General features: G+C 34.0%; 1 protein-coding gene across 6 annotated transcripts in view; it reads right to left on the bottom strand.

Annotated features, from left to right (window-relative positions):
- Positions 1-27,674, bottom strand: part of SPATA5 (spermatogenesis associated 5) — a 300,435-nt gene that overhangs the window by 250,185 nt on the left and 22,576 nt on the right. For all 6 annotated transcript variants that reach the window (XM_032462972.1, XM_032462983.1, XM_032462968.1 and 3 more), the window contains exon 10: positions 10,732-10,886. In XM_032462972.1, coding sequence (XP_032318863.1) covers positions 10,732-10,886 — 155 coding nt within the window. The remainder of the gene's footprint in view (positions 1-10,731; positions 10,887-27,674) is intronic.

Raw genomic sequence — 27,674 nt, 5'->3', positions numbered from 1 at the left:
AGACATGGAAACAACCTAAACGTCCACCACAGATGACTGGATAAAAAAGATGTGGTGTATATATATATATATATATGTATGTATACATACACACACACACAGACACACACACACACACACACAATGGAATACTACTCAGCCAAAAAAGAATGAAATAATGCCATCTGCAGCAACATGGATGGACCTAGAGATTATCATATTAAGTAAAGTAAGTCAGACAGAGAAAGACAAATATCATATGATATCACTTTTATGTGGAATCTAAAAAAAAGATACAAATAAACTTATTTACAAAATAGAAACAGACTCACAGGCATAGAAAACAAATTTATGGTTACCAAAGGGGAAAAGGGGGAGGGAGAGATAAATCAAAGAGTTTAAGATTAGCAGATACAAATTGCTATATATAAAGCAGATAAACAACAAGGTCCTAATGTGTAGCACAGAGAACTACATTCAATATCTTCTAATAACCTATAATGAAAAAAGAATATGAAAAATATATTTAGGTATAACTGAACCACTATGCTATAAACCAGAAAGCAACACAACATTGTAAATCCACTATACTTCGATAAAAAATTTCTAAAAAAGAGTATGCAATCATTGCATATCTGTGTAAGATGAAGTAAAGGTAGTACCACAAAAGAACTGCATTAACCCTACCGATGATTTATTTACTGTAAATGAAATTCTGTGCTTTTAGCAAACACTCATCAAGTATTTGTAGGCATACCTCAGAGATATTGTGGGTTCCATTCAAGCTCACTTCATTAAAGAGAACAGTACAATAAAATGAGGCCTGAATCTTTTGGTTTCCCAGAGCATATGAAAGTTATGTTTATACTATATTGTAGTCCAGTAAGTATGCAATAGCATAATGTCTAAAAAAAACACATACCTTAATTTAAAAATACTTTTTTGCTAAAAATGCTAATCATCATCTGAGCCCTCAGCAAGTCATAATCTTTTGCTGGTGGAGAGTCTTGTCTTGATCTTGATGCCTGCTGAGTCATCAGGGCAGCGGTTGCTTACGATTGGGGTGGCTGTGGCAATTTCTTAAAATAAGACAACAATGAAGTTTGCCACATCAATTGATTCTTCCTTTCATGAACAATTTCTCTGCAGTATGTAATGTTTCAAAGCATTTTACCCACTGTAGAATTTCTTTCTAAGCTGGAGTCAATCTTCTTAAACCCTACCGCTGCTTTATCAACTAAGTTTATTTCATATTCTTAAACCTTTGTTGCCATTATCAACAATCTTCACAGAATCTTTACCAGTATATTTCATCACAAGAAATCACTTTCTTTGCTCATCCATAGGAAGCAATTTCTCATCCACTCAAGTTTTCTCATGAGATTGCAGCAATTCAGTCACATCTTCAGGTTCCACTTCTAGTTCTCTTGCTATTTCTACCACATTTTCAGTTACTTCCTCCACCTAAGTCTTGAACCCCTCAAAGTCACCCATAAGGGTTGGAATCAGCTTATTCCAAACTCCTATGAATGCTGGTATTTTAACCTCTTCTCATGAACGTTCTTAATGGCATGTAGAATGCTGAATCCTTCTCAGAAGGTTTTCAATTAATTTTGTCCAGATCCATCAGAAGAATTACAAAATATACTTCTTATTTAAGACTTGAAAGTCAAAATGATGCCTTGGTCCATGGGCTACAGAATGGATATTGTGTTAGCAGGCATGAAAACACTGATTTTGTACATCTCCATCAGAACGTTTGGGTAATCAGGTGCATTGTCAATGAGCCGTAATATTCTGAAAGGAATCTTTTTTTTTTCCTGAGCATTAGGTCCCAATAGTGTGCATAAACTATTCAGCAAACCCTGTTGTAGACAGACGTGTTGTGATCTGGGCTTTGTTTTTCCAATTATAGAGCACAAGCAGAGTAGATTCAGCGTATTTCTCAAGGACCCTAGGATTTTTGGAAAGGTAAATGAGCACTGGCTTTAATGTTAAGTCACCAGCTGCATTAGCCCGTGACAAGAGTCAGCCTATCCTTTGAAGCTTTCAAGCCAGGTAGTGACTTCTCCTCTCTAGCTATGAAACTCCTATATGGCATCTTCTTCCAGTATAAGACTGTTTCATCTACAATGATAATCTGTTGGTTAGTGTAGCCACCTTCATTCGTTATCTTAGCTAGATCTCCTAGATAACTTGCTGCAGCTTCTGTATCAGCACTTGCTGCTTTACCTTGCACTTCAATGTTATGGAGACAGGTTCTTTCCTTAAACATCATTAACAAACCTCAGCTAGCTTCAAACTTTTCTTCTGCAACTCCCTCACCACTCTCACCTTTCACAGAATTGAAGAGAGTTTGGGATTTGCTATGGCTTAGGCTTTGGCTTCAAGGAATGTTCTAGCTGGTTTGATTTTCTATGCAGACCACTAAAACTTTCTCCATGTCAGCAGTAAGGCTGTTTTACTTTCTTACTCATGTGTCCACTGGAGTAGCAGTTTTAATTTCCTTCTAGAACTTTTCCTTTGAAGTCACAATTTGACTGGCATAAAAGACCTAGCTCTTGGCCTGTCTTGGCTTTCTACATGCCTTCTTCACTAAGCTTAATCATTTCTAGCTTTTGACTGACAGTGAGAGATGTAACTCTGTCTTTCACTTGAATACTCAGAGGCCATTGCAGTGTTATTCATTGGCCTAATTTCAATATTGTTGTGTCTCAGAGAACAGAGAGACCCAAGAAGAGGAAGCGAAGTGGGTAAACAGCTGGTCAGTGGAGCAGCCAGAACATACAATAATTATCAGTTAAGTTCATCATCTTATATGGGCACAGTTTGTGGTGCCCTAAAACAATTATAATAGTAACATCAAAGATCATTGATCACAGATTACCATAACAAATATAATAATGAAAAAGTCTGAAATATTGCAGTAATTACCAAAATGTAACAGAGACACAAACTGAGAAAATGTTGTTAGAAAAATGGCTCTGAAAGACTTGCTTGTTGCATGGTTGCCACAAAATTTCAATTTGTGAAAAACATCTGTAAAGCACAATAAAGGGAAGCACACCAAAATGAGTTGTGCTTGTACTGAGTACTGCTCATCTATACACACGCGTGGACAACCTTAACTTTATTTACAGATTTAAAAGAAGACATTCATCAGAAACTGCATTATGAGTTTTCTATTTATAATCTGAAAGAAAGAGTGTTCAAATTCATCAAAGTTAACCAGGATCAGGACTGAGTACAGAAATTGGTGATCCTTCCACTAACTTTTGTATCTTCTCATTTCTCCTCCTGAAGCCTGAGAAAAGTAAGGGGTAAAAAGAAAACTGGAATGAAAGAGTTAAACTTCGACAATATTTAATAAGGTTAAAACTACAATCTTGATTTTGGCACAGAGTATTTCCTGGTTAAAAGTAATCTACTTTCCCAAATGTGCTTTCCTGTTCAATTGTTATTACTTAAAACTATAAAAATGCACAAGAGAAGTTGGCAGGGAAGACTAGGATCTTGGGAGTGATAGAAGACACTCTTCTGTCTAGACAACAAGAAGCAAAATCAAAAGAAACTGAATTCAAAAGCCCTGCCAAGAGCCAATATGGAATTAATAGAATTTCCACAGGTTGTACTATCTATTCCAAAAAAAGTGATCTGTTATTTAGTAAAGTATCACAGAAACCCTCAACCCTTTGAGTCTGTAAGAACAAAGAAAACATAGAATATAGTACTATTTTAAAAAATTAGAAACTCAAATTCCTTCAAATTATCCTGAAGCTACATGAAAAGTGAAATGTAACTGTGGTCAATTAAACTATTTAACTCAAATCTCTGCACCAATAAAGTAATGCTAATGAGCGCATCCTAAGAAATTCAACTGGCTCATTACATTCTGATGTTCCAATCTCACCTGAAAAAGTGCCAAATAAAAATACATCACCAAATTTTGAATATGTAACTAGTGAAACAGACAGCCTTGTAATTATTCATATAATTAAGTGGTTTACTACTTTTTAAAATGAGAGTAAATGAAAAATGTTCATTTAACTAATGACACTTGGTAGACAATCTGATCACAACTACCTCTACATCTAACCAGGATCCAAGCTTACAGGTTCGGGACTATATAGTCCTGAAGCTTTGGTTGCAGTTCACTTTACAACAGTAGGTTCATATGAAAGTAGAGTTCTATTTTTTTTTTATTGGCTTTTAGCTTATTTTAAACCAATGGTCCAAATTCTGAAAACTGCAGTCCAAAGGTAATATCAAAAATATACATATTTGGATTATTTCCAAACAGTAAGGGACAACCTAAAACTACATAAATTGAAGTTGGGAAAGTGGCATGCGGTGGGGAGGAAGCTAAGATACATAAATGAATTACATAAACTTGATGCCAATAAACTTGTATATATTTGGTTAAGAATGTCATGTATCAGTGATGTTATGATGTATAAAAAATGACTTATTGCAAAGATAATATATAAGTATAAATATTAAAAACACTATTTTTCTTTGTTTACCTTAATAAAAGGAGGATTTTTTAATAGTAGGTCAAAGAAGCAACATATTCCACAAAAAATATAAAGAATTACTGTATACCCCTCCAGAGTAGGCAGGTCAGCACTATTATAGGCATCTGTATTCCAAAATTGTTAAAATTCACTGAAGAAATCAGTTGCTTTATAAAACATGAAAAATCTGAAGAAAGTTACATAAGGGTAGTAACAGCTTATATTGGACTTTGGTACAGAAGGAAGATAACCTTTTTCAAGTATTTCTCAAATATCTGGAATTGAGCATCAATTATTTTTTCCATGAAAATTATAGTTATTCACTTATTTATTCATCAAATATTGACTGGACATCTAGTATGTGCTAATCCTATGCTAAGTACTAAAGATAAAAACAAAAAGAACCTCTGCTCTTATGGAACTTAAAATGCATTAGAAAATCATTCAGCTATACCCTTTTATCTAAAAATTTAACATTTTTATAGGGAGAAGATATGTAACTGATAGTTTCTTTCCATTTTCTTTTTAAAATCTCTTCATCTAAAACTTATCTAAGAAATAAGTATTACTATAAAAAATATTATTCCAAGAAATAAAGAAAATTTTGGTCAAGAAAATAAACTAGTGGAAAGTAAAAATTAGAGAAAAGGACTAAAGTGAAAATAAAATGAGATTTTGCTTAAGCTCTTGGTGATTTTACATTTTCATCACATGCTTATAAATTAGAAAAATCTTTCTGGGGAAAAAAAATTTGATGATACTTGTCACAAGATTTAAAAATCACATATTTTAGTCTAGTAATTCCACTCCTACGAATCATAAATGCAAAGATCTGGACAAAAATAAGTTTATAATCATACAAGAGAAAAACAGAAAATACCCTATGTATTTGAGAATGGAAGAAGGATAAAACAATTACAGTTTATCCACATATAGTCTATTATGCTACTATTAACAAGATGTTTGCCAAAAATTTTAGAGTAAGACGTTTACCATATAACTTTTAGTGAAAAAAGCAGAGTATAAAACTATACATACCCTAAGTGTCACTATATGCCGATGACATGTTACTATATACAGAAAACCCTAAAAGGTCCACACAAAAACTACTAGAGCTGATCAAAGAATTCAGCAAGGTAGCAGGTTACAAGATTAACGTTCAAAAATCAGTTGCATTTCTTTACACTAACGATGAATCAACAGAAAAAGAAAGTAAAGAAACAATCCCCTTTAAAATAGCACCCAAAGTAATAAAATACCTAGGAATAAATCTAACCAAGGAGGTGAAAGAATTATACACAGAAAACTATAAACCACTGATGAAGGAAATTAAAGAAGACTTTAAAAAATGGAAAGATATTCCATGCTCTTGGATTGGAAGAATCAATATTGTTAAAATGGTCACACTGTCCAAGACAATCTATTTATTTAATGCAATCCCTATCAAATTACTCAGGACATACTTCACAGAACTAGAACAAATCATAATTAAATTTATATGGAACCATCAAAGACCTAGAATTGCCAAAGCATTACTGAAGAGAAAGAAAGAGTCTGGAGGAATAACTCTCCCAGACTTCAGACAATACTATAGAGCTACAGTCATCAAGACAGCATGGTATTGGTACAAAAACAGACATATGGACCAATGGAACAGAACAGAGAGCGCAGAAATGAACCCACAAACTTTTGGTCAACTAATCTTCGACAAAGGAGGCAAGAATATACAATGGAATAAAGACAGTCTCTTCAGCAAATGGTGTTGGGAAAACTGGACAGCAGCATGTAAAACAATGAAGCTAGAACACTCCCTTACACCATACACAAAAATAAACTCAAAATGGATCAAAGACTTAAACATAAGACAAGATACAATAAACCTCCTAGAGGAAAATATAGGCAAAACATTATCTGACATACATCTCAAAAATGTTCTCCTAGAACAGTCTACTCAAGCAATAGAAATAAAAGCAAGAATAAACAAATGGGACCTAATGAAACTTACAAGCTTCTGCACAGCAAAGGAAACCATAAGTAAAACAAAAAGACAACTTATGGAATGGGAAAAAATTTTTGCAAATGAAACCAACAAAGGCTTGATCTCCAGAATATATAAGCAGTTCATATGACTTAAGAAAAAAATAACCCAATCCAAAAATGGGCAGAAGACCTAAACAAGCAATTCTCCAAGGAAGACATACAAATGATCAATAGGCACATGAAAAAATGCTCCATATTACTAATTATCAGAGAAATGCAAATCAAAACTATGATGAGGTATCACCTCACACCAGTCACAACAGCCATCATTCAAAAGTCCACAAATGACAAATGCTGGAGAGGCTGTGGAGAAAAGGGAACCCTCCTACACTGCTGGTGGGAATGCAGTTTGTTGCAGCCATTGGGGAAAACAGTATGGAGATTCCTCAAAAGACTAGAAATAGACTTACCATATGACCCAGGAATCCCGCTCCTGGGCATATATCCAGAAGGAACCCTACTTCAAAATGACACCTGCACACCAGTGTTCATAGCAGCATTATTTACAATAGCCAAGACATGGAAACAGCCTAAATGTCCAACAACAGACGACTGGGTAAAGAAGATGTGGTACATTTATACGATGGAATACTACTCAGCCATAAAAACTGACAACATAACACCATTTGCAGCAACATGGATCCTCCTGGAGAATGTCATTCTAAGTGAAGTAAGCCAGAAAGAGAAAGAAAAATACCATATGAGATCGCTCATATGTGGAATCTAAAAAAACAAACAAACAAAAAAACAAACAAAAGCATAAATACAAAACAGAAATAGACTCACAGACATAAAATACAAACTTGTGGTTGCCAAGGGGGTGGAGGGTGGGAAGAGATAGACTGCGATTTCAAAATTGTAGAATAGATAAACAAGATTACACTGTATAGCACAGGGAAATATATACAAGATCTTATGGTAGCTCACAGAGAAAAAAATGTGACAATGAATATATATATGTTCACATATAACTGAAAATTTGTGCTCTACACTGGAATTTGACACAACATTGTAAAATGAGTATAAATCAATAAAAAAGTTTAAAAAAAATTATATATACCTTAAGATTAATAATATTAAAATACCTACATGCACAAAAAATTTTATAAAATTCTAAAAAAGCTATTAGAACTATAACAAAATATTAAAAGTTACCTCTGGGTGAAAAACTGAAATTTCACAATGCTTATTAGCATATTCAAAGATTCTAAGGATTCCTAGAGTAAAGAAATACATCTGTCTTTCATCACCAATTAACTGTAAAATACATTTGACTTTTAATATATCATTTGGTATAATCACCAATTCAGAAAAGTCCAAAAAAAGGAAACATTACATTTAAGTAAGTGGCTAACACTTGTGGTCTCCTGAAATTAATAATGCGTTATATTATAATTGGCAACATTCCCATCTTAAGACATTTCTTTCAAACTTAAATTAGGCAAGTGTGATTTAGAAGGTTTAATTTCACACACCAAAACCTTCTCTCAAAAGATGCTGAATGCTCAATTTACTATTAAAAATGTTTGCAATTAACTAGCTACTTGGAACAGGTTTTCTATAGCAAAATAAATATCAAATCTTTTGCAGAAATAATTTGGAGATATTTTTGTAGATATAATGGCTAGAAGAGTGATGTTTAGGGGAATCTAATTACAGAAATGTTGACTTCTCAGGAATATTTTTACAATCTGAAGTGAGCATGAAAAGCAATGTAAGAAAGTACTCTGACCAGGGCTAATCACTCTGGACCTCATGAGTAACATCACAGTGCACCATGGCCGCAGGCCAAATAATAAAGTGCCAAATGGAAAATGGCACAAGTCCATGAATTGTAAATACTGTATCAAAAGAAAATAAAGGAAAAAAATCTTTCATTAAAGCAAAAATGCAGTTGCAGTCCTGGTTCCTGTGATGAATAAATCAGCTCACGATTCCAAGAGTGATCAGCCATTGTTTAAACACATTCTCCATTGGTAGTAACTTTAAGTTTAAAAGCTTACTGTATGTTTCTTCAGTTCCTAAGCTTTTAAAATAACTAAAAATGTTATTGGATGGTGTAGTTAGTTTATAGCCCTATCCCCCAAAATTTTTACATGTAACATTTGATGATTAGGCATCTACCTGACCCATTAAATTACGTAATGGCACCAAATGAAGTACACATAAATCCTGCAAAAAAAGTATTCATACCAGTCAATGTGCCCAAACTTAAGACCACAAGTTCCACAGACATGAAAAGTTTCTACTAACCCAACATCAATCATTCTCTATTCTAACTCCGTTTGTCAAATTATTCATACGAAATTATCGTGTTCTGCTATAGAGCTTCTAAAAAACCCCAAAGTCAAACTTTTAGTAGTAAGTTAGAAAATGTTTCAAAAAGGATTCAACATCACATTAAGCAGCCTAAACCGGCAGCTAGTCCTTGGAGATGTTCTTATTTCCAGCGTATTGTTTCTCAGCCTACATTCACAAAAGAAATGTGTTCTACAAGAAGCTAACAAGTGTCTGCTTCACTTAGCTTTTGCTAATTACTCACAAATTTAGCTGCTCACAACAACAGACATTTATTATCTCTGACAATTCCAAGGGTTAACTAGGTGGTTTCCTCTGATATAGGCAAACTTCGACTGGGATGGGGTGGTCTAGCATGGCATCCCATGTCTGACAATTTGTGATGGATCTCAACTAGGCAGGCTCATCTCTGCTCCACACAGTCCCTCATCTTCAGGAAGTTAGTACAGATTTCTTAACAAAGCAAGGTCAAAGATCAACAAGAGAAGGCAAGCACTAAGCACTTTCAAGCCTGCTTGCATTATGACTACCAATGCCCTATTGGCCAAAGCAAGTTACATGGCCAAGTGCAGATTCAAGGGTGGAATACTTGACTCTGAGTCTTTTATAGTAGGAGCTACAACACTGCAGCGCAAAGTGACAAACACAGTGATAGGAAGAATCCGTGGTCATTTTTTGCAGTCTACCACACTGCAAAATACAGAAACTCTCTGCTCTATGGTGAAATAAATTTAAATAACAGCTCTCTTTTGATACTTCATAATATCTATTAGCATATTATATATAGTGCAGGACACACTGCCAATGCTTGTTTCAATGTTCATTTTCTAAATACATTAATATATTCAAAGGCCTATTTTTGTTCCTGAATATCAGGCCCACGTGGGTCATAAGTGATATAATAGGTAGTCCATGCATTAAAAAGTAGCTTTTGTTGCCCCTGTCGTGATTTGACTGAGAACTTTGCAAAGACAGTCAATGATGTAGTGTACGTAAAAGAACCCCAGGAAATACCAGGCATCATTAGTAGAAAATATCATAACTAGAAGTTTTTTTGTTCTAAAATTAGTCTTGTTGACATTTTCTTGTAAAACTAAACATGGAATTAGTATTAAATCTAGTAACTGCACTCATAGGCATTTGTTCCAAAAGAGGAAAAATTTATACTCACATGATACCTGTACATAAATGTTCACAGCAGCTTTATTCATATTAGCCCCAAATTGAAACAGCCCAGATGTCCTTCAACATGTGAATACATACCATGGAGTATTACTCAGCAACAGAAAAGAACAAACTATTAATGCATAATGATTTGAATGACTCTCCAGGGAATTACACTAAATTAACAACAACAACAAACTAATCCCAGTTAGTTGCATACTGTATAATTCCATTTATATAACATTTCTGAAATGACAGAATTTAAGAAATGAGACAGGAACAAGGTGGGTATAGTTAAGAGCAAAGCAAGAGATCACTGTGCCGATGGAACTCCTCTGTATCTTGATACCGATGATGGATACACAAGCCTTTACTTGTAATAAAACTGCACAGAACTAAATACAGACACACACACATACATACACACACAGATGAGTACAAGTAATACTGGGAAAATCTGAATAAGATTGGTGATTCTATCAGAATGAGTATCCTGCTTGTGATATTGTACAAGAGTTTTGCAAATGTTACCTTTGTGGGAAATTGGGTAAAGGACACACAGGATCTCCCTAAAGTACTTCTTGCAACTGTACTGAATCTACAATTATCTCCATAAAAATTTCAATTAAAAATTTTTTTCTTAAGTTTAGCTTAGGAAGGTAGTTTCCCTGGACTTTCAGTTTCTTTCAGAGTTTAATTCAAACAGTATGGCTAGTATGAGGGTACAAATACTTACATTTGGGACATCAATTGCTACCTCCCTCATGGCACTGGGCCTGATGTCATTCATCCCCTGCAAAAAATCTTTCAGAGTAACCTTCACCAATCCAGCCACCTTGCTGTCAGGGAGGTTAGGCTGTTTCCTCAAGACTCTCCGCAAGGCATAGAGACCTACAAAAAGAAAAGTAAAACAAGCTTTATCTTCTACCTCACAAATACAGACTGAAACATTACTGATAAAAATAATAACAAAAAGTCCAAACCTAATTCATGTTGTAGCATTTAAAATTTTGTGTGCTTTTGTGTGTAGGTGTGGGGGTTTGTGTGGATAGCAGTAAGAAGGTAGAGAGGTAGATGAAAATAATATAGGGGATGAAGGCAAAAATCCAAATGCTTAGTTTTGACGGTGAAAATATGACAAACTGATGTGAAACATGGAAAGACAGGTATTTACAAATGTGAAATAAAACTTATAAAAGAACATCCACAAAAAAGACCATAACGCTTTATCAAAATAATTTAGGGAATTTCTCTGAAAAGAGCAAAATATTAAAATAAGAACATTTCTTTTGCCTCATACCTTTTGTTAACAAACCAAAGTTAAATTTTGTAAGGTAATGGCAGAACATCTTGAAGGAAATACTTAGCCTGCAGTTGGAAATGTGGTTTTGGAACTCAAGAGAGAATCAAACTTCAGAGTTATGCACATACACACAAGAGCTTACATTATAGACATTGAAGAGACCTGTACAAGGGAAGCTAGGGAGGGATGAGGGATGGAAGAATGAAGGCTGAAGACTCAATCTTAGGAAACCTTATTATCTGAGGAGCTTAAGAATAAACAATGGTTTAAAAAAAGAGAGAATTAATAGGCAGAGATAGAGAAGTAGAATCAGAACAGCAAAATACAAAGACAAAAAGATGGCCAATCAAGTCAAATTTAGAAAGATCCAAAACAAATGAAAAGAGGTAACGCTGATCTAGGAAGTTAAAGATACTAGGTTCTTTGTCTTTGCTATTTGCTTGGAGTTTAAACACTGACAGGAGTGAATGTCCAACCCCCTCCACCCACACCTAAATTACCAGATTTGGAGCCTATTGATCTGTGACAAAGACCTCCAGTCTAGAGGGCAGCAAAGTCCCTATGTGCTCTTTGCCTTAGGGTCTTTTTCAGTGAAGTGCTATACTTGTGTTCTAGTGCACAATGAAGTCCCATTTGAAGAATTTTAGCCTCAGAGACTTAGAAATCCAGCCTGAATATGTGAACTTGCCCTGGGACAACAGCTAGTTCCATCACTTTTAACATCTTTTGTCTAAAATGTTATGCCTCAATGAATTTTTACTAAATGAAAATGATAACATAATTGCCATTTTACTTGCTTTCATTTGTTTGAACTTTGAAACAGAAGCACTGATGCAAGGAATGCAGGTATAAATTCCCCCAAACAGAGAGGGTTGCATATCTTTGACTACTAAGAAAAAACAGTGAATAGTAGAACGACACTCAGAAAATAGATCCATAGTGATCTTTCCCAAGGAAAACTATCAGTGTAAGTCTAATATTCACAGAGGTATTTGAGATAGCAGGCTAACTGGAAAAAAAGCTACAAAAGAGGAAGTTGAGGATATGTGTAAAAACATCACTATTTTCTTGGGAAATTTTCTTAGGCTTTTCTCTACAATCTAAAATCTTTATAAGTCACTTATATAAGTCTATCTTACAAATGCCCATTTGGTTTTTTGCCTTCCAAAAATGTTGAAAGATAATTCTTCAGGCCATTCATGTTTCTGCTTATCTTTCCAGCACAAGCACTAACTGACTCTGTTACAAACCATCTTTTCAAGGATGTTTGTACACAGGAAGATAGAGGAAGACAGAGTGTCTCCTGCCAAAGCAAAGGGCAAACATGCTTACTGCCCATTACAGCATACCCTCCCTATGCTGAGAGTTCTCCCCCTGTAATGCTGTAAATACTGAGACTCTTAGAGTGGAGCAAATGCTGCTGCTCTGGCTATTTCTGTTGCTAAAGTAATAGTCTGTCCTTTAACTCTGACCCAGGAATACTGCATCTTCTGCAAGCACTTGTGAAACTTGATAGCTTACAAGTTGGGTAAAAATCTCAAGCCCTTCACAGCTCTTGACATGAAAATAAAGATTTTAAATTAGACTGTTTCGCTGCCCAACACACCTTTTAGTTAATTAGTACCAGAGTATAAAAAACTAAATAAATAAAGTTTCAGAAATAAGGCACTGTGCCTTAAACAGTACCTTGGTGGCCTGAAAGAATTTAAACAGTTCTCAAAAACTCTTTACATAAATGGAAGTAATCAAAAGACCAAAGGAACTACTTCATGTTTCAAATCTGGCAATTTTGTCAATATTTCTAAGTTTGACCAGATAGCTTACTCTTATTGGTACCTATACACTAAAAACTGAAACAAAGGAAGTGGTGTAATAATTTTCCCACCATATTTACATCATGAGGCATAAAATTTGGCAATAAAGGAGACCAATTATTTTCATTTGAGAAAGGGGTTTGGAAAGGGCAGGCAATATATGGTTTTAAAAAGTATACATAATACTATAATATAAACGTATATTTATAAAACAGCATAACCTCTACAAGTTCAAATACAAACTACTGAACTTAAAGCTGGGCAAAAACTCCACATCTATGAGGATAGCAAGAAAACAGCAGTAATTCCCAGAGGAAACAGAAAAGGAAAAAGAATTAAGAAGCCTAGAGTTTCCAAAAGTTAAGAAATACTAGGGGGGGTGTAGCAAGGATGGCAGAGTAGGAACACCCTGAGCTTACCTCCTCCTACAAGCATACCAAAATTACAACTGTTTGCAAAGCAACTATCTATGAGAACAACTTGAAAATTAGCAGAAAAGATTTCCACAACTAAAGATATTAAAAGGGAATTATGAAACTATGAGACAGTAGGAGGGACAGAGATGCAACATAGTCAAGACCCGTACACCTACGTGGGTGACCTACAAATGGGAGGACAGATGTGTCCCATGCAGCCTACACAGCAGGCATGCCCTAAAATATACAGCTCTAGTGACCAGAGGGGAGTGTGCTACCAGGCACCAAAGAACGTCTCCTACATGAGGCCTCTTCTCCAAAACTGGCAAACATAACCAACCTACTTAATACGCAGAAAAAAAGAGCAAATTTGGGAAAATGAGGAGACAGAGGAGTACGTTCCAAATAAAGGAACAAGACAAAATACCAGGAGAAATAAACCAAGGGGAGATAAGAAATCTTCCCAATAAAGAGGTCAAGGTAATAATCATAAAGATGCTCAATAAACTCAGGAATAGAATGGATGAACAGAGTAAAAATTTTAACAAAGAGAAAATATACTGAAGAACCAAATAGAACTAAAAAATGAAATAACTAGTAATATCCAAAATATACAAATAGCTCATACAAGTTAACACTGAGAAAAACAAACAAGCAGGTTAAAAAATGGGCAGCAGATTTGAATATACATTTTTCCAAAGAAGACATAAAGACAGCCAACAGGCATATGAAAAGGTGCTCAACATCACTAACTATTAGAGAAATGCAAGTCAAAACCACAATGAGGTGTTACCTCACATTTGTCAGAATGGCTATCATCAAAAAGTCTATAAATAACAAATGTTGGTCAGGGTGTGGAGAAAAGAGAACCCTCATACTCTGCTGGTGGGGATGTAAATTTGTGCAGCCAGTGGAAAACAGTATGCAGGTTCCTTAAAACACTAAAAACAACTTTCATATGATCCAGCAATTCCACTCCTGAGTATATACCCAGAAAAAAATGAAAACACTAATCCAAAAGGATACATGCACTCTAATGTTCACAGTAGCACTATTTATGACAGCTAAGACATGGAAACAATTCAAGTGCCCATCAAGAGAAGACTGGATTAAGAAGACATGGGGTGTGTGTATATACATACACACACAATGGAATATACTTAACTATAAAAAAGAACAAAACACTGCCATCTGCAGCAACATGGATGTACCTAGAAAATATTATGCTTGGTGAAGCAAATCAGACAGAGAAAGACAAATACTATATCACTTATATGTAGAAACTAAAAAATAATACAAATGAATGTATATACAAAACAGAAAGAGATTCAGGAATAGAAAACAAACTTGTGATTACTAAAGGGGATAGGGAGGTAGGGTGGGACAAACCAGGGGTATGGGATTAACAGATACAAACTTCTATATATAAAACAGATGAGCAACAGTGATTTACTATATAGCACAAGGAATTATACACATTATCCTGCAATAACCTATAACAGGATATAACCTGCAAAAAACACTGAATCACTATGCTATACACCTGAAATTAACACAATATTGTAAATAACTATACTTCAACTAAAAAAAAAAAGAATACAATAAGTAAAAGATTTGCGAGAAGCAATCAACAGTAGATTGCTACACAATACTAAAAAATTGATCAGCAAACTGGAAGACAGAGTAGTGAAATCACTCAAGCTAAACAGAAATAAAGTAAAAAGAATTGAATAAGGGTAGTTTTAAAAGACCTATGAGACAACAACAGGCATACTAATATTCACATGACAGGGGTCTCAAAAGAAGAGAGAAAGAAGCAGAGAACTTATTTCAATAAATAATAGCTAAAAACTTCACTAACCTAGGAAAGGAAAGAGACATCCACGTCAAGGAAGCACAAAGAGTTCCAAACAAGATGAACCCAAAGAGGACCACACCAAGACACATTATAATGGAAAAGGCAAAAATTAAAGAATCTTAAAAGCAGCAAGAAAATAGCAACTAGTTATGAACAATGGAAGTTCCATAAAATTATAGGCTGACTTTTCAGTAGAAAATTTGCAGGCCAGAAAAGGGAGTGGCATGATATATTCAAAGAGATGAAAGGGAACATACAACCAAGAATACTCTACTCAAGATGGCTATCATTCAGATATGAAGAAAGATAAAGAAGTTTACAGATAAGCAAAAGCTAAGAGTTCAGCATCACTAAACTGGCTTTACAAGAAAGGTTAAAAGAATTTCTCTAAGCAAAAAGACCTCAGTTAGAAACATAAAAATTATGAAAGGAAAAATCTCAACAGTAAAGACAAATAAAAAGTAAAGGGAATAGATGAGTCACTAATAATGCTAGTAGGAAAGGTAAAAGACAAAAGTATTAAAATCATCTATATCCACAGTAAGTAGTTAAGGGATACACAAAACAAAAATAGGTAAAATACGATGTCAAAAACATTAAATGTGGGGATGTGAGCAAAAACGTATGGTTTTTAGAATATATAAGAAATACACAAGAAAATCATAAGAGATCATCAACTTAAAATAATCACATATATAAATCAGTTGCCATATATAAACCTCATGATAACTACAAATCAAAAAACTGTAATAGATACACACCAAAAAGCAAATGAAAAGAAAAAGGAATTCAAGCATAACACTAAAGATACTCATCAAATCTCCAGGAAAGAGAGCAAAAAGAAGAAAGGAACAAAAAAGACCTAAAAACAAACAAACAAACCCAGAAAGCAATAAATAAAACAGCAACAAGTGTATACCTATCAATAATTAATTTAAATTTAAAAGGACTAAATATGCCAATTAAAAAACACAGAGTGGCTAAATGAATAATACTAAAAAAAAAAACAAAACAAAAAACCCTACATAGCCTGCCCTACAAGAGACTCACTTCAGATCTAAGACACACAGACTGAAAGTGAGTAGATGGAAAAAAATATTTCATGTAACTGGAAATGAAAAGAAAGCTGAGGTAGCACTGCTTAGACAAAAAAAGACTTTAAAATAAAAACTGCAAAAAGAGAAAAGGGGAGATATTACATAATGATAAAAGGATCAATCCAACAAAAAGATGACTAATAATTGTAAATGTATATGCATCCAATATATGAGAACCTAAATACATAAAGTAAATATTAGCAAGCATAAATAAAGAAATTGATAGTAACACAGTAACAGCAGGGGATTTTAACAGCCACTTACATCAAACAGACAGATCATCTAAACAGAAAATCAGTAAGGAAACACTTCCTTAAATGAGACACTAAAGCAGCTGGACTTGTGTGTGTAAATACATATATACACATACAGTATTTCATTCCCAAACCGCAGAATACACATTCTTTTCAAGTACACACGGAACATTCCCAGAACAGATAACATGCTAGGTCACAAAACAAGTTTCAATAAATTTAAGGTTGAAATCATACTCTAGCATCTTTTCCTACCACAATGCTATGAGGCTAGAAATTAACTACAAGAAAAAAATGGAAGGAAAAAAAAAAAAAAAACCCCACAGTGGCTAAATAATATGCAACTAAAAGGGTTACGGAAGAAATTGAAAATGAAGTTTAAAAAAAAAACCCTGAAGATAAATGGCAATAAAAATAAAGTGATCAAAAATCTATGGGACACAGCAAAACAGTTAAAGAGGGAAGTTTACAGCAACATGAGCCTACCTCAGGAAAGAAAAAAAAATCTCAAATAAATAAGCTAAACTTACACCTAAAAGAACTAGAAAAAGGATGAATAAAACCCAAATAAAACCCAAAGAAATCACAAGATCAGAGCAGAAATAAATGAAATAACTAAAAAAAAAAAAAAACAGGAAAGATCAATAAAACGAAGAGCTTCTTCTCTGAAAAGATAAACAAAATTGACAAAGCTTTACCCAGACTCATCAGGAAAAAAAGACAGAGGGCCAAAATTGATAAAATCAGAAACAAAAGAGAAGCTACAACCAACACTAAGAAATACAAAGATTCATTAGAGATTATAAGAGATTATACCTCAATAAAAAAAGGAACAACCTAGAAGAAATGGATAAATTCCTAGAAACATACAATTTCCCAAGACTGATTAAGAAAGAAACAGAAAATCTGAACAGACTGGTAATTAATCATTTAGTACTAAAACTGAATCAGTAATCAAAAAACTCCCAAAAATCAAAAGTCTGGGACAAGATGGCTTCACAGGGGAAATCTATAAAACATTTAAGGAAGAGTTAACACTTATCCTTCTCAAACTATTCCAAACAACTGAAAAGGAAGGAACACTTCCAAACTCACTCTACAAGGCCAACATTACCCTGGTACCAAAAGCAAACAAAGACATTATAAAAAAAGAAAATTTTAAGACAATATCCCTGATGAACATAGAAGCAAAAGTCCTCAACAAAATACTGCCAAATTGACTCCAACAATACATTAAAAGAATCATACACCATGATCAATTTGGATTTATCCCAGGGATGCAAGGAATTTTCAGTATCTGCAAATCAATCAATGTGATACACCACATTAACAAACTGAAGAATAAAAACCATGATCATCTCAATAGATGCAGAAAAAGCTTTGGACAAAACTCAACATCCACGTATGATAAAAACTCTCAACAAGATGGGTAGAGAGGGAACATACCTCAACATAATAAAGGCCATGTATGATAAACCTACAGCCAGCATCATTCTTAATGGTGAAAAGTTGAAAGCATTTACTCTAAGAACAGGAACAGGACAAAGATGCCCACTCTCACGACTTTTATTCAACATAATATTGGAAGTTCTAGCCATGGTAATCAGACAAGAAAAAGAAAGAAACAGAATCAAAATTGGAAAGGAAGAAGTAAAACTGTCACTGTGCATGGCTTGACACTCTATATACAAAATCCTAAAGATGCTACCAAAACACTAATAGAACTAGTAAATGAATTCAGTAAAGTTGGAAAATATGAAATTAATAAACAGGTATCTGTTGTGTTTCTATACACTAGTAACAAATTATCAGAACGAGAAATTAAGAAAACAATTCCATTTACAATTGCATCAAAAAGAATAAAATACCTAGTAATACACCTAATCAGGAAGTAAAAGACATGTACTCGGAAAACTATGACATTGATGAAAAAACTGAAGATGACACAAACAAATGGAAAGCTATACTATTCCATGTTCATGGATTGGAAGAATTAATAGTGTTAAAGTGAAAAGGCTAACAGAGTTAAATCTCTGGCAAGACAATCACAGATATGTGTGAAAAGATACATATTACCAATATCAGGAGTATAAAAGGAGACATCATTACAGAACCTACAGACCATTGCAAGGATAATGAGGATACTAAGAATAACCTTAACCCAAATAATTCAAAAATTTAGCTGAAATAAACAAACTTGGAGGGGAAAAAAAAGGCTTACCAAAACTAACACATAAACAAAAAAAGCACATAATTAAATATTCCAATAGCTATTAAATAAATTAATTCTGTAATTAAAATCTTTCCCACAAAGAAAATTTCAGGCATAGCTAGCTTTACTGGTAAATGTTACAAAGTATTTAAGGATGAATATAACACTAAGCTTACAAAAACTCTTGCAGAGAAAAAAGAGGCCAGAATAATTCCCAACTTCATTCATGAGGCCAGAAATAACCCTGTTCCTCAAATCCTAAAAGGACATTACAAGAAAAGAAAATTATAGTCTGATCTCTCTCATAAACGTAACTGCAAATATCCTAAACAACAGCAAAAATACCAATATATAAAGGATTATACATCGTGAAAAGATGGCTATGTTCCAGGAATGTAAAGTTGGTTTAACATTTGAAAAATCAATCATCATCATTCTCCACATTAATAGAATAAAGAAAAGGAATAATATTATCCCATAGACATAGAAAAGGAATGTCATAAAAATTATCATTAATTATAAAATCAAACTAGGAATAAATGGAAATTTCATTACTCTATCATATTAGCTACAAGAAAAGAGAGCAAATATAACTCATAGTAGTAAAATATTAGAAATTTTCTGCCTAGGATCAAGAATGAGGTAAGTATAACTACTGTTATCACTTCTATTAAATCTATGTTAAAGATTTAACCACTGCAGTAAGGCAAGAAAAAGAAATAATAAGTGCAGGGGTTAAAAGGAATGAAATGAAATTTTCATTATTGCAGACTGCATACACCGAAAACTGTAACATGGGTTCATACATAAAAAACTTCAATCTATACACACGATATTAAAATTGGTAAGTGAATTTAGCAAGGTAGTCATAAAGCCAGTACACAAAAGTTTATTTTTCCTAGATACAAACAAAAACAATCATGAAGTGAAATTTTAAAAGATTCCATTTATAACTGCATTCAAAAGAACTTAAATACCTTAGAATAAATCTACTGAACATTATATAAGACTTCTTCACATAAAACTATAAAACTTTGAGAGAAATTAAAGACTTAAAATAAATGAAGGGATCTACCATGTTCATAAATTGCAAATGTTAACTTTCTTATTCTCTCCAAATTGATCAAGAGATTTAATAATTTCAACCTAAATCCATTTTGAGGGGAGGGAGCAAGCTGATTTTTAATGTTCTAAGCAACTGCAAAGGGCCAAGAGTAGTTAAGAAAAACTTGATGAAGAAGAAAAAAGAAGGTGCACTTACATACCAGAAGTTAAGTCTTTTAATAAGGCTGAAGTGATTAAAGACATTTCAATAGTATGGTGGCACAAGGACAAAGAGATCAGTGAAATAGAACCGGATATTAAACCCAAACACTTTGATTTATGACAAAGTAACGCTGCAGAACAAGAATGGTCATTTCACCAGCTAGTGCTGGTACAACTAATTATCTACATGGAAAAAAGTAAATTAATTATAGATGGTAATATAAAAGGAGAGCTCATAAAGCATCTTCAGAATCAAAGAAGATAATGTAAAATAAAATATTCATAACAGTGGAATTGACAGACTTCTTAAACAGGATATAAAAACCACTTTCCACAAAGAAAAACAATGATAAACTGGATTCATTGTATTTATATATGTTATAATAAATATCTGTAGTTACAAACTTCTATTCCTCAAAAGAGACTATAAAGAGTTATTATTCTTTTAAAGCAACACAGTAGAAAAATTGAATAGATATTGAACAGGTATGTCACAAAGGAAGATATCCAAATGGACAATACATATATAAAAAGGTACTCAACTCAGCCATCAGAGAAATAAAACCACAGTGAAATACTGTTAAAAACCCACCAAATGTTGACAAGATTGAGGAGAAACTGAAATTTCCACACATTACTGGTGGAAGAGTTAACTGACACAATCATTACAGAAAACTTATGGCAGTATTTACTATCAAGGACATACACATATGCTACAACCCAATAATTTCACTCCCAGATATAAAGCAAACAGAAATATGTACTTTTATGCACCATGGCCAAACTAATCTATGGTGTTAGAAGCCATAAGAGTAGCTGCCTTTTAGGCTGAGGTGTGGAGTCTTGGCCAGGAAAGAATCTGATGGAGGTTCCAGGGCACTAGAAATGCTTTATATCCTGATCTGAGTGGTGATTACATGAGTGTACTCATTCTGGAAAATTCATGGATCTTAATAGTTTTACACTTTTCTACAAGTTATATTTCAGAAAGAAGTTTACTAAAAAATAGAATACAAAAAAAGTGAAGTAAAAGGGAAAAAACTATAAACAAAGCCACTATAAACAAAGGAGAACAAAACTAGAGGAGAAACAAAAGCATTCCTTATGTGAATTAATCCGACAGTATTTTTAAAAAACAGTTCTTAGTGAGAGAATCACTACTCCATACCTGTATTACTTACTTGCCAATTCAATACAATTCATATTAAAGCAAAGTAAATATTAAAATATTGTTTCATGAAATCACTGAGAAGATGCATTCATTGACTACAAGCTACTCTTTCACAGGTACTCTTCAATTCTATTCATTCATTCAAAATACTCACTGAGAACCTCTTACGCATAATTTATTCAACAACATCTTGAGCTCTTACATGTTAGAGTACACAAGAACAAGAAGGCAGATAAACCTCTCATAGTGCTAACAGTCTAACAGAGAAGACTCATAACAATGAATAATTATTATAAACTATGCCAAGTATTATGACATGGAAAGAACAAAGTGGCACAAACACACAAGTCAGGGACATCTAACTCAGTTCAGTAGGATTAGTGACAGTTTAGAGTTACATAACCTTCACAGAAATCATTTAGTATATTCCTTTATTTCACAAATTAAGAGAGACTAAAATGTGTGTCTAAGCTCAAGCAGTTAGATTTGAAGAGTGAGTTGATGTCAAACTGCTAACATGGGAACTGAAGCCAAAGAGGCAGTGGAGTATTTGCGACAGAGGGAAGACCATACATAAAGGTCTAGGGACAAGAATGAACGTAATACTTCATTTTAGAGACTATGAAGCCCTGGAGGACAATAAAAGACAAAAATCTCTGTCCTTGAAGAGTTCACTTTTAGAAAAATGAAAGAACATGTTTTAAATAAATCTAAATCCAACTCTATTCATTTGTTTGTAGATAGATGGAGAAGATGAAGTATGGCAGATTGTCAGAAAGTGAAGAAAATAGGGATGACTACAGATTTGTAAAAGCCATATAAACGTAAAAGCGATCCTGGAAATCCCCGCCATAGACCAAAGACCTGCAGAATCTTTTCCAATATGAGGTTCCATGATTCTAGACTTATATAGAGGTACACTATGTTATACAAATGCTATTCTTGAAAATAATGTACAGAATTTATATGAATTAAATGTGAAATGTATATCAGAGTTCAAAAAAATTAAAGATCTCTGGAGCTACCATATTAATGCAACGAATCCTCCATGGTCCTATACCTGCCACTAGCTTAGGTGTTCCTTTATATAAAACCTACCTCCTCTTGCCATCAGTTATCTCATTTATTAATTGGAAAGATTTAAATATGTTTGCTTTAAATTATTTTTTCAGCTTTAAAATTCTATGATGCTAAGCTTAAATTATTAGACATCAGCATTCCTAATGAAGCCACACTAGAATCCATGCTAAGAAACCAAATTTTTAAAAATACATGTATTTATAAAAAACCAGAAGTAAGCAATTAATTAGAGGAGGAAATAGAGACATGTACATCATCAAGGAATATAGCTCAGGGCAAACAATCTATGGCACTTCCTTTCCTTACTAAATTTAAGATTTAAAGTTAATTTTTAAAATGTAAGCAAAAACAGAAGCAATGCTTCAATGTTCTTAAGAAACACAACTCTGAAATAAAAAACAGGTGCAGCTAATTAAATGTCATTTTGTTTTCATTACTTTATGTTCTAATGCTCTCAAAAGTTTTGAGATGGAAAACAAGACACAGTGAAGAGAAAAGGCAAAATGCCCCAGGCAAGCCTAATCCAACACATTCTTTCCAGTATATGACATGTTCTCCTCAAGCCACTCATCACTATCCAGATATAATCAGTTCTGGACAAGAGCAATTACTCTGAATTCATGCTCTTCCCAACCATCTGCTCCAGATTCAATCAACAGACATCTTGCCCCACACATATGGAAGCTTACAATTTCATACTCAATGCCTACTAAATTATGTTATTTTTTGAGACTGCAATTAAGTTCCATTATTAGAAACTAAACCTAAATTGATCACAGGGGTAATAATACTTTTTAGGATTTCTATCTACTCTACAGATACTTAATTATATAAAGAAGTAACATGAAACATGGGCATCTTGATCTCAGAATTGAATTATAAAAGTTACGCATGAAATTTCTGAATAGCATACTCAGGCATATGAAGAATGAAAGCAACTATAACAAAATCTAAGTCTTCCTTTTTAAAATATACTTTACTCAAAGTATCAGAACTCCAGAAAATGTTTTATCTGGAGTCTTTAATCTCTCTCAGCTCAGTATGAAATACAGACAAGGTGATAAGTATCACTTGATATATCTGGAACTGAGAGTTCCATTTCTCATTGCTTATTCATAGAAAAGAAATTAAACAGGATACCCTCAATTTGTGCTTTATTTATACTACACATGATTGGTTTAACTTAAACTGATTGCAGAAGCCAGGTCTCTTCTGAACGCCCGATCAACTTTAAAAGTTGCTTGGAAGGCACCTGGTCTCAAGATCTGATTCTTGGGCCAAGACTTCACTAACTACTTGAGTTTGGACAGAGCACGTTGTCTGTCCCCATCTGCGAAATAAAGGAATATACTAAATGATTTCTGATAGAGTCTTCTACTTCTATGACATCAGAATTAATACACTTCACCAGCCCCAGGTTTCAAGAGACTTTCCTAAAATATAGCTTTTATTTTCAATTTTTTAATGTCAAATTATTTACTTACCTAACTTACCAACTGTACTAAAATGCTGAGTTTAAGAAAGGGGGGGGGGATTTAGTTGTTTAGAGCACAATTCTTATGCCAACAGAGGTTGAAGATCTATAGCTTGGTGGACAAGAGCAAGGCCCACGTAAGAGGAGAGGAACCAAGAAAATAATGAAGGAACACAGTCTGATCTGGTTTTGACCTGAGGAGGGCAAGGATCGGGATGCACAGATGCGGCAAAGGGGGAGAGCAGCCAACCATATTTATTTCTTTTTTTGGAAGGTACCAAAACTCTAAATAACACTCCATTAAAACTGAAAAAGTAATTCATAATCACTATCTCTGTTCCCTCAATTTTCAATCACCCCTCAATTTACTGCAATCTAGCAACTAGCCACAGGACCCCACTAGAACTACTCTCTTCCAAGGGCCCCATGACCTCCCAGGTAAGAAACTAAGCACTTGATGTCACTGTGGTCTCTATGTTGTTGATCCTGGCTCCACTATTTATTTCTTGGGTGATCTTGGTAAAGCTCCATAACCTCTCGGGTGATCTTGGTAAAGCTTCATAACCTCTCTGACCTAAGTTTTTGCACCTATAAAATGAAGATAACCATATAAGGGAGTAAGAAATCATTAATATGTGCTAAGGGACTTCAAACAACGGTTGACACATTGTAAGTACTCAATCAGAGATAATTATTAATGCACTATTTCTAATTACTTTCTCTTTGAAAACTTCCCTCACTTGAGTCACCATTTTTGGGGGTTCTCCTCCCATCTCTCTAATCACTCCTCAGTCTCCTATACCAGACCTTTTCTAACAACTCAACCTTTGAATGGTGATGGTCCCCAGGCACCTGGTCTCAAGACCTGATTCTCATTAGTACACTAAAACCTCCCTGACCATTCAAATACAATACAATGTATTTTAACTACCTGTTACACTGCTATACTTCCCTGTGCATCTTTAGCTTTAACAGGAGAGAGGCCAAATCTCTCTTATTCACTGAGAAGCCCCAGCACCCAGTGCAGTACCTGGCTCAAATGAATAAATGAATGAACTTTACTCATTCTAAGTGATTTCACTCATTTCAATGGCTTCAGTCACCATCTAACTGATGACAAACTGCTAATTCATATCTCTAACCAAGATCTCCTCATCTCCAAAACCTGCAATTCAAAGTCCTGCAGCTTAAACAGTGTAAAGAATAAACAGGGGCAGGAGGTGGAGGATAGAGTGGGCAGGAAGAAGACATTCCAATAGTCCAGAAAAGAGCAATGAAAATAGTTTAAATTAAAAAAAAAAAATTTAAAGCTCAAACTCAATAAATTTTGAAAATAGAGCTGACAGCATTTGATAGAGTAAAGAAGAAAGGAATTGAGTTATCTCTTCAATTGACTTTCATTTAGATAGACTGATTTTATTTTTGTGATTGTTTTAATTAGAAGAAAACCTTTCCTCAAGTTTTCTACGTTTATAGCCTTGGCAAGGCAACTCAGAAAATTTTCCACTAGTGAAGTAAATGGTATATATCACTTAGAGCTTAAACAGAATCAAAACTACCACCTGTTTTTCTGAAACAAACCATTCAGCTCTAGTCATTCCAAATGAACAACAAAAGTAATATTAAGATTCCCACTTAACTGACAAAAAAAAAATTCCACCTCTTATATAATATCCATAATATTTAACCAGTAGGAAAAATCCCACTATCACAAATATAACCATCACTGTATTTCAGAATTACAAAACAGAGGGGAAAGTTCATTGTTTTACAAGATATTATATTGCATAATTACTGCTTACTTAACCAACTACAATAATGAGTAAAGATATGATCTCTTATAAAATGCATTAATTAGAGCAGCAACCATGATACCTACATCAATTTAATGTTGTTGCTCTACTGCAGGCCTACAGTAGACTCTCATGTGGGATGAGGTGCACAGGGGAGGGAAGAGACTGTGACTTTGATAATGTGTAACATGAGGGCTCTCACACTCAGCAAGAAAATCTGTCAGGAAGGCACTCCCAAATCAAGTCTGTACCTATCTTTGTCTGTATATTTCTACTGATGGGCAAGACTTTCACTGCTCCAGATTCAGGGAAAATCACTGCCTTAGAAAGCTAAAGGGTTCTGCCAGATTTCCCTGATAGCCTTGGACAGAACTAGGATAATCAGGAATACTTCATAAAATCAAGAATCCTGCCAAAATCAAAATAAGCTTCTACCAGGGAACTACATAAATACACACAAAATACGAATTTGTTTTCAAAAAGAGACAGTGTCACTTATCAAGGGCCTGTATAAACCTTGAACACTGTTGCCAGACTTTACTTTTAAACCTCCTAAGAACTCTTCAAAAAATGTTATCCCTATTTAGCAGTTAGGGAAACAGTTCAAGAGGTTAAATGACTTGCCCAATGACTCTTAGCTGATAAGGGGCAGTGTTAGCATTTGTGACCTAGAGCTTTCAACTGAACCCCACTATTTCATTGGACTTTATTTGAAAATACTGAATTTTTATAGAATCAGTATTTTAATTCTAAGTTAGAAAACAACACTGGCAGAATCAATAAAGAAAATAGTGGAAAATGTTAGAAAGAGACCCTTTCTTAAGAGCTGGACTGTACGTAGTAGATCCTCCATAAATTCCTGTTAAAATAAGCAAATGAAGGGTGGGAGGGAGGCCTCACAGCTATAAATATCTCAGAACCCTGGTACAAGACAAACAAAGTTTTCCATTTCAAAAAAAAAGTTATGTAATAGTAATTAGATTCAGTATTTTTACCATACCTAATGTAAGTGCAATAATGACAAAATCATTGTTTAAATAAGAGTTTTAATTCTTCCTGTTCTGTGATGCTATCTTACCAAGGCCCAAGTATTTGGTATGAACATGTTGAAATGATGTGTAATCAACAAGGATGCTAAAGATAAATTCTTAGAGATGTGAAGCAAATACTTCCTTCCACTGTAAACAAAATGACTGAGTCCACTTCTTGAAGAAATCAAGCTCTATTTATATTCACTCTCCTGAAATGGCACAGGCAGCCTTAGAAGGATAAGTTTATAATAAATCCCTGCATTTGGAAAACACTGTTGCTAAGCATCTTCTAACATTCAGCAGAGTTGATATAATTCATGTCTCTGCTACATAATTAACATTTCATGTTTTCTAAAAAAGTGTGGTATGCTTATCTATGTTGTTAATTTAAAACATTATAAATTTTGAGGGAATTAATAAAAGGCTATGCAACTAATTAATTAGAAAGGCAGCCTAATCCCAGGAGAGATACAAACACAGACATTAAATGTCAGGATGTGTCAGAGTTGAGCTTATAAACAGCTTGTCTGCTTGAGATAAAACATTTCAAAATGCAGCTGCTCTGCTTAAAAAGGTGAGCTACAAAACATTAGGCTTTTGGACAAGTCATGACTTATCAAACCACACTCTAGCTCAAAAATTAATTTATAACATAAATTAATAAAAGAAAACATAACATTTGAAAATCAGTTTCACACCCAACCCTCAACATTAAAGATTGTATCTGTTCAGATAATAAGAGATCCAAGTGTTGAAAGCAACACTACTGCAGTATTTCCAACTTTCTTATTAATTATGGAGACAAAGTTTAAAATATGGAAAATATTTAGTAACACTGCAATAAAAGATTAGAAGAGTTGGGAGTAAGCACACTGCAAAAGATGCACTATCACTCTTACAAACTCTGTAA

Source organism: Camelus ferus, chromosome 2 (genome assembly GCF_009834535.1).
Source record: "Camelus ferus isolate YT-003-E chromosome 2, BCGSAC_Cfer_1.0, whole genome shotgun sequence".
In the NCBI taxonomy this organism is placed as follows: domain Eukaryota; kingdom Metazoa; phylum Chordata; class Mammalia; order Artiodactyla; family Camelidae; genus Camelus; species Camelus ferus.
This window is presented reverse-complemented; position numbering and strand designations above follow the sequence as displayed.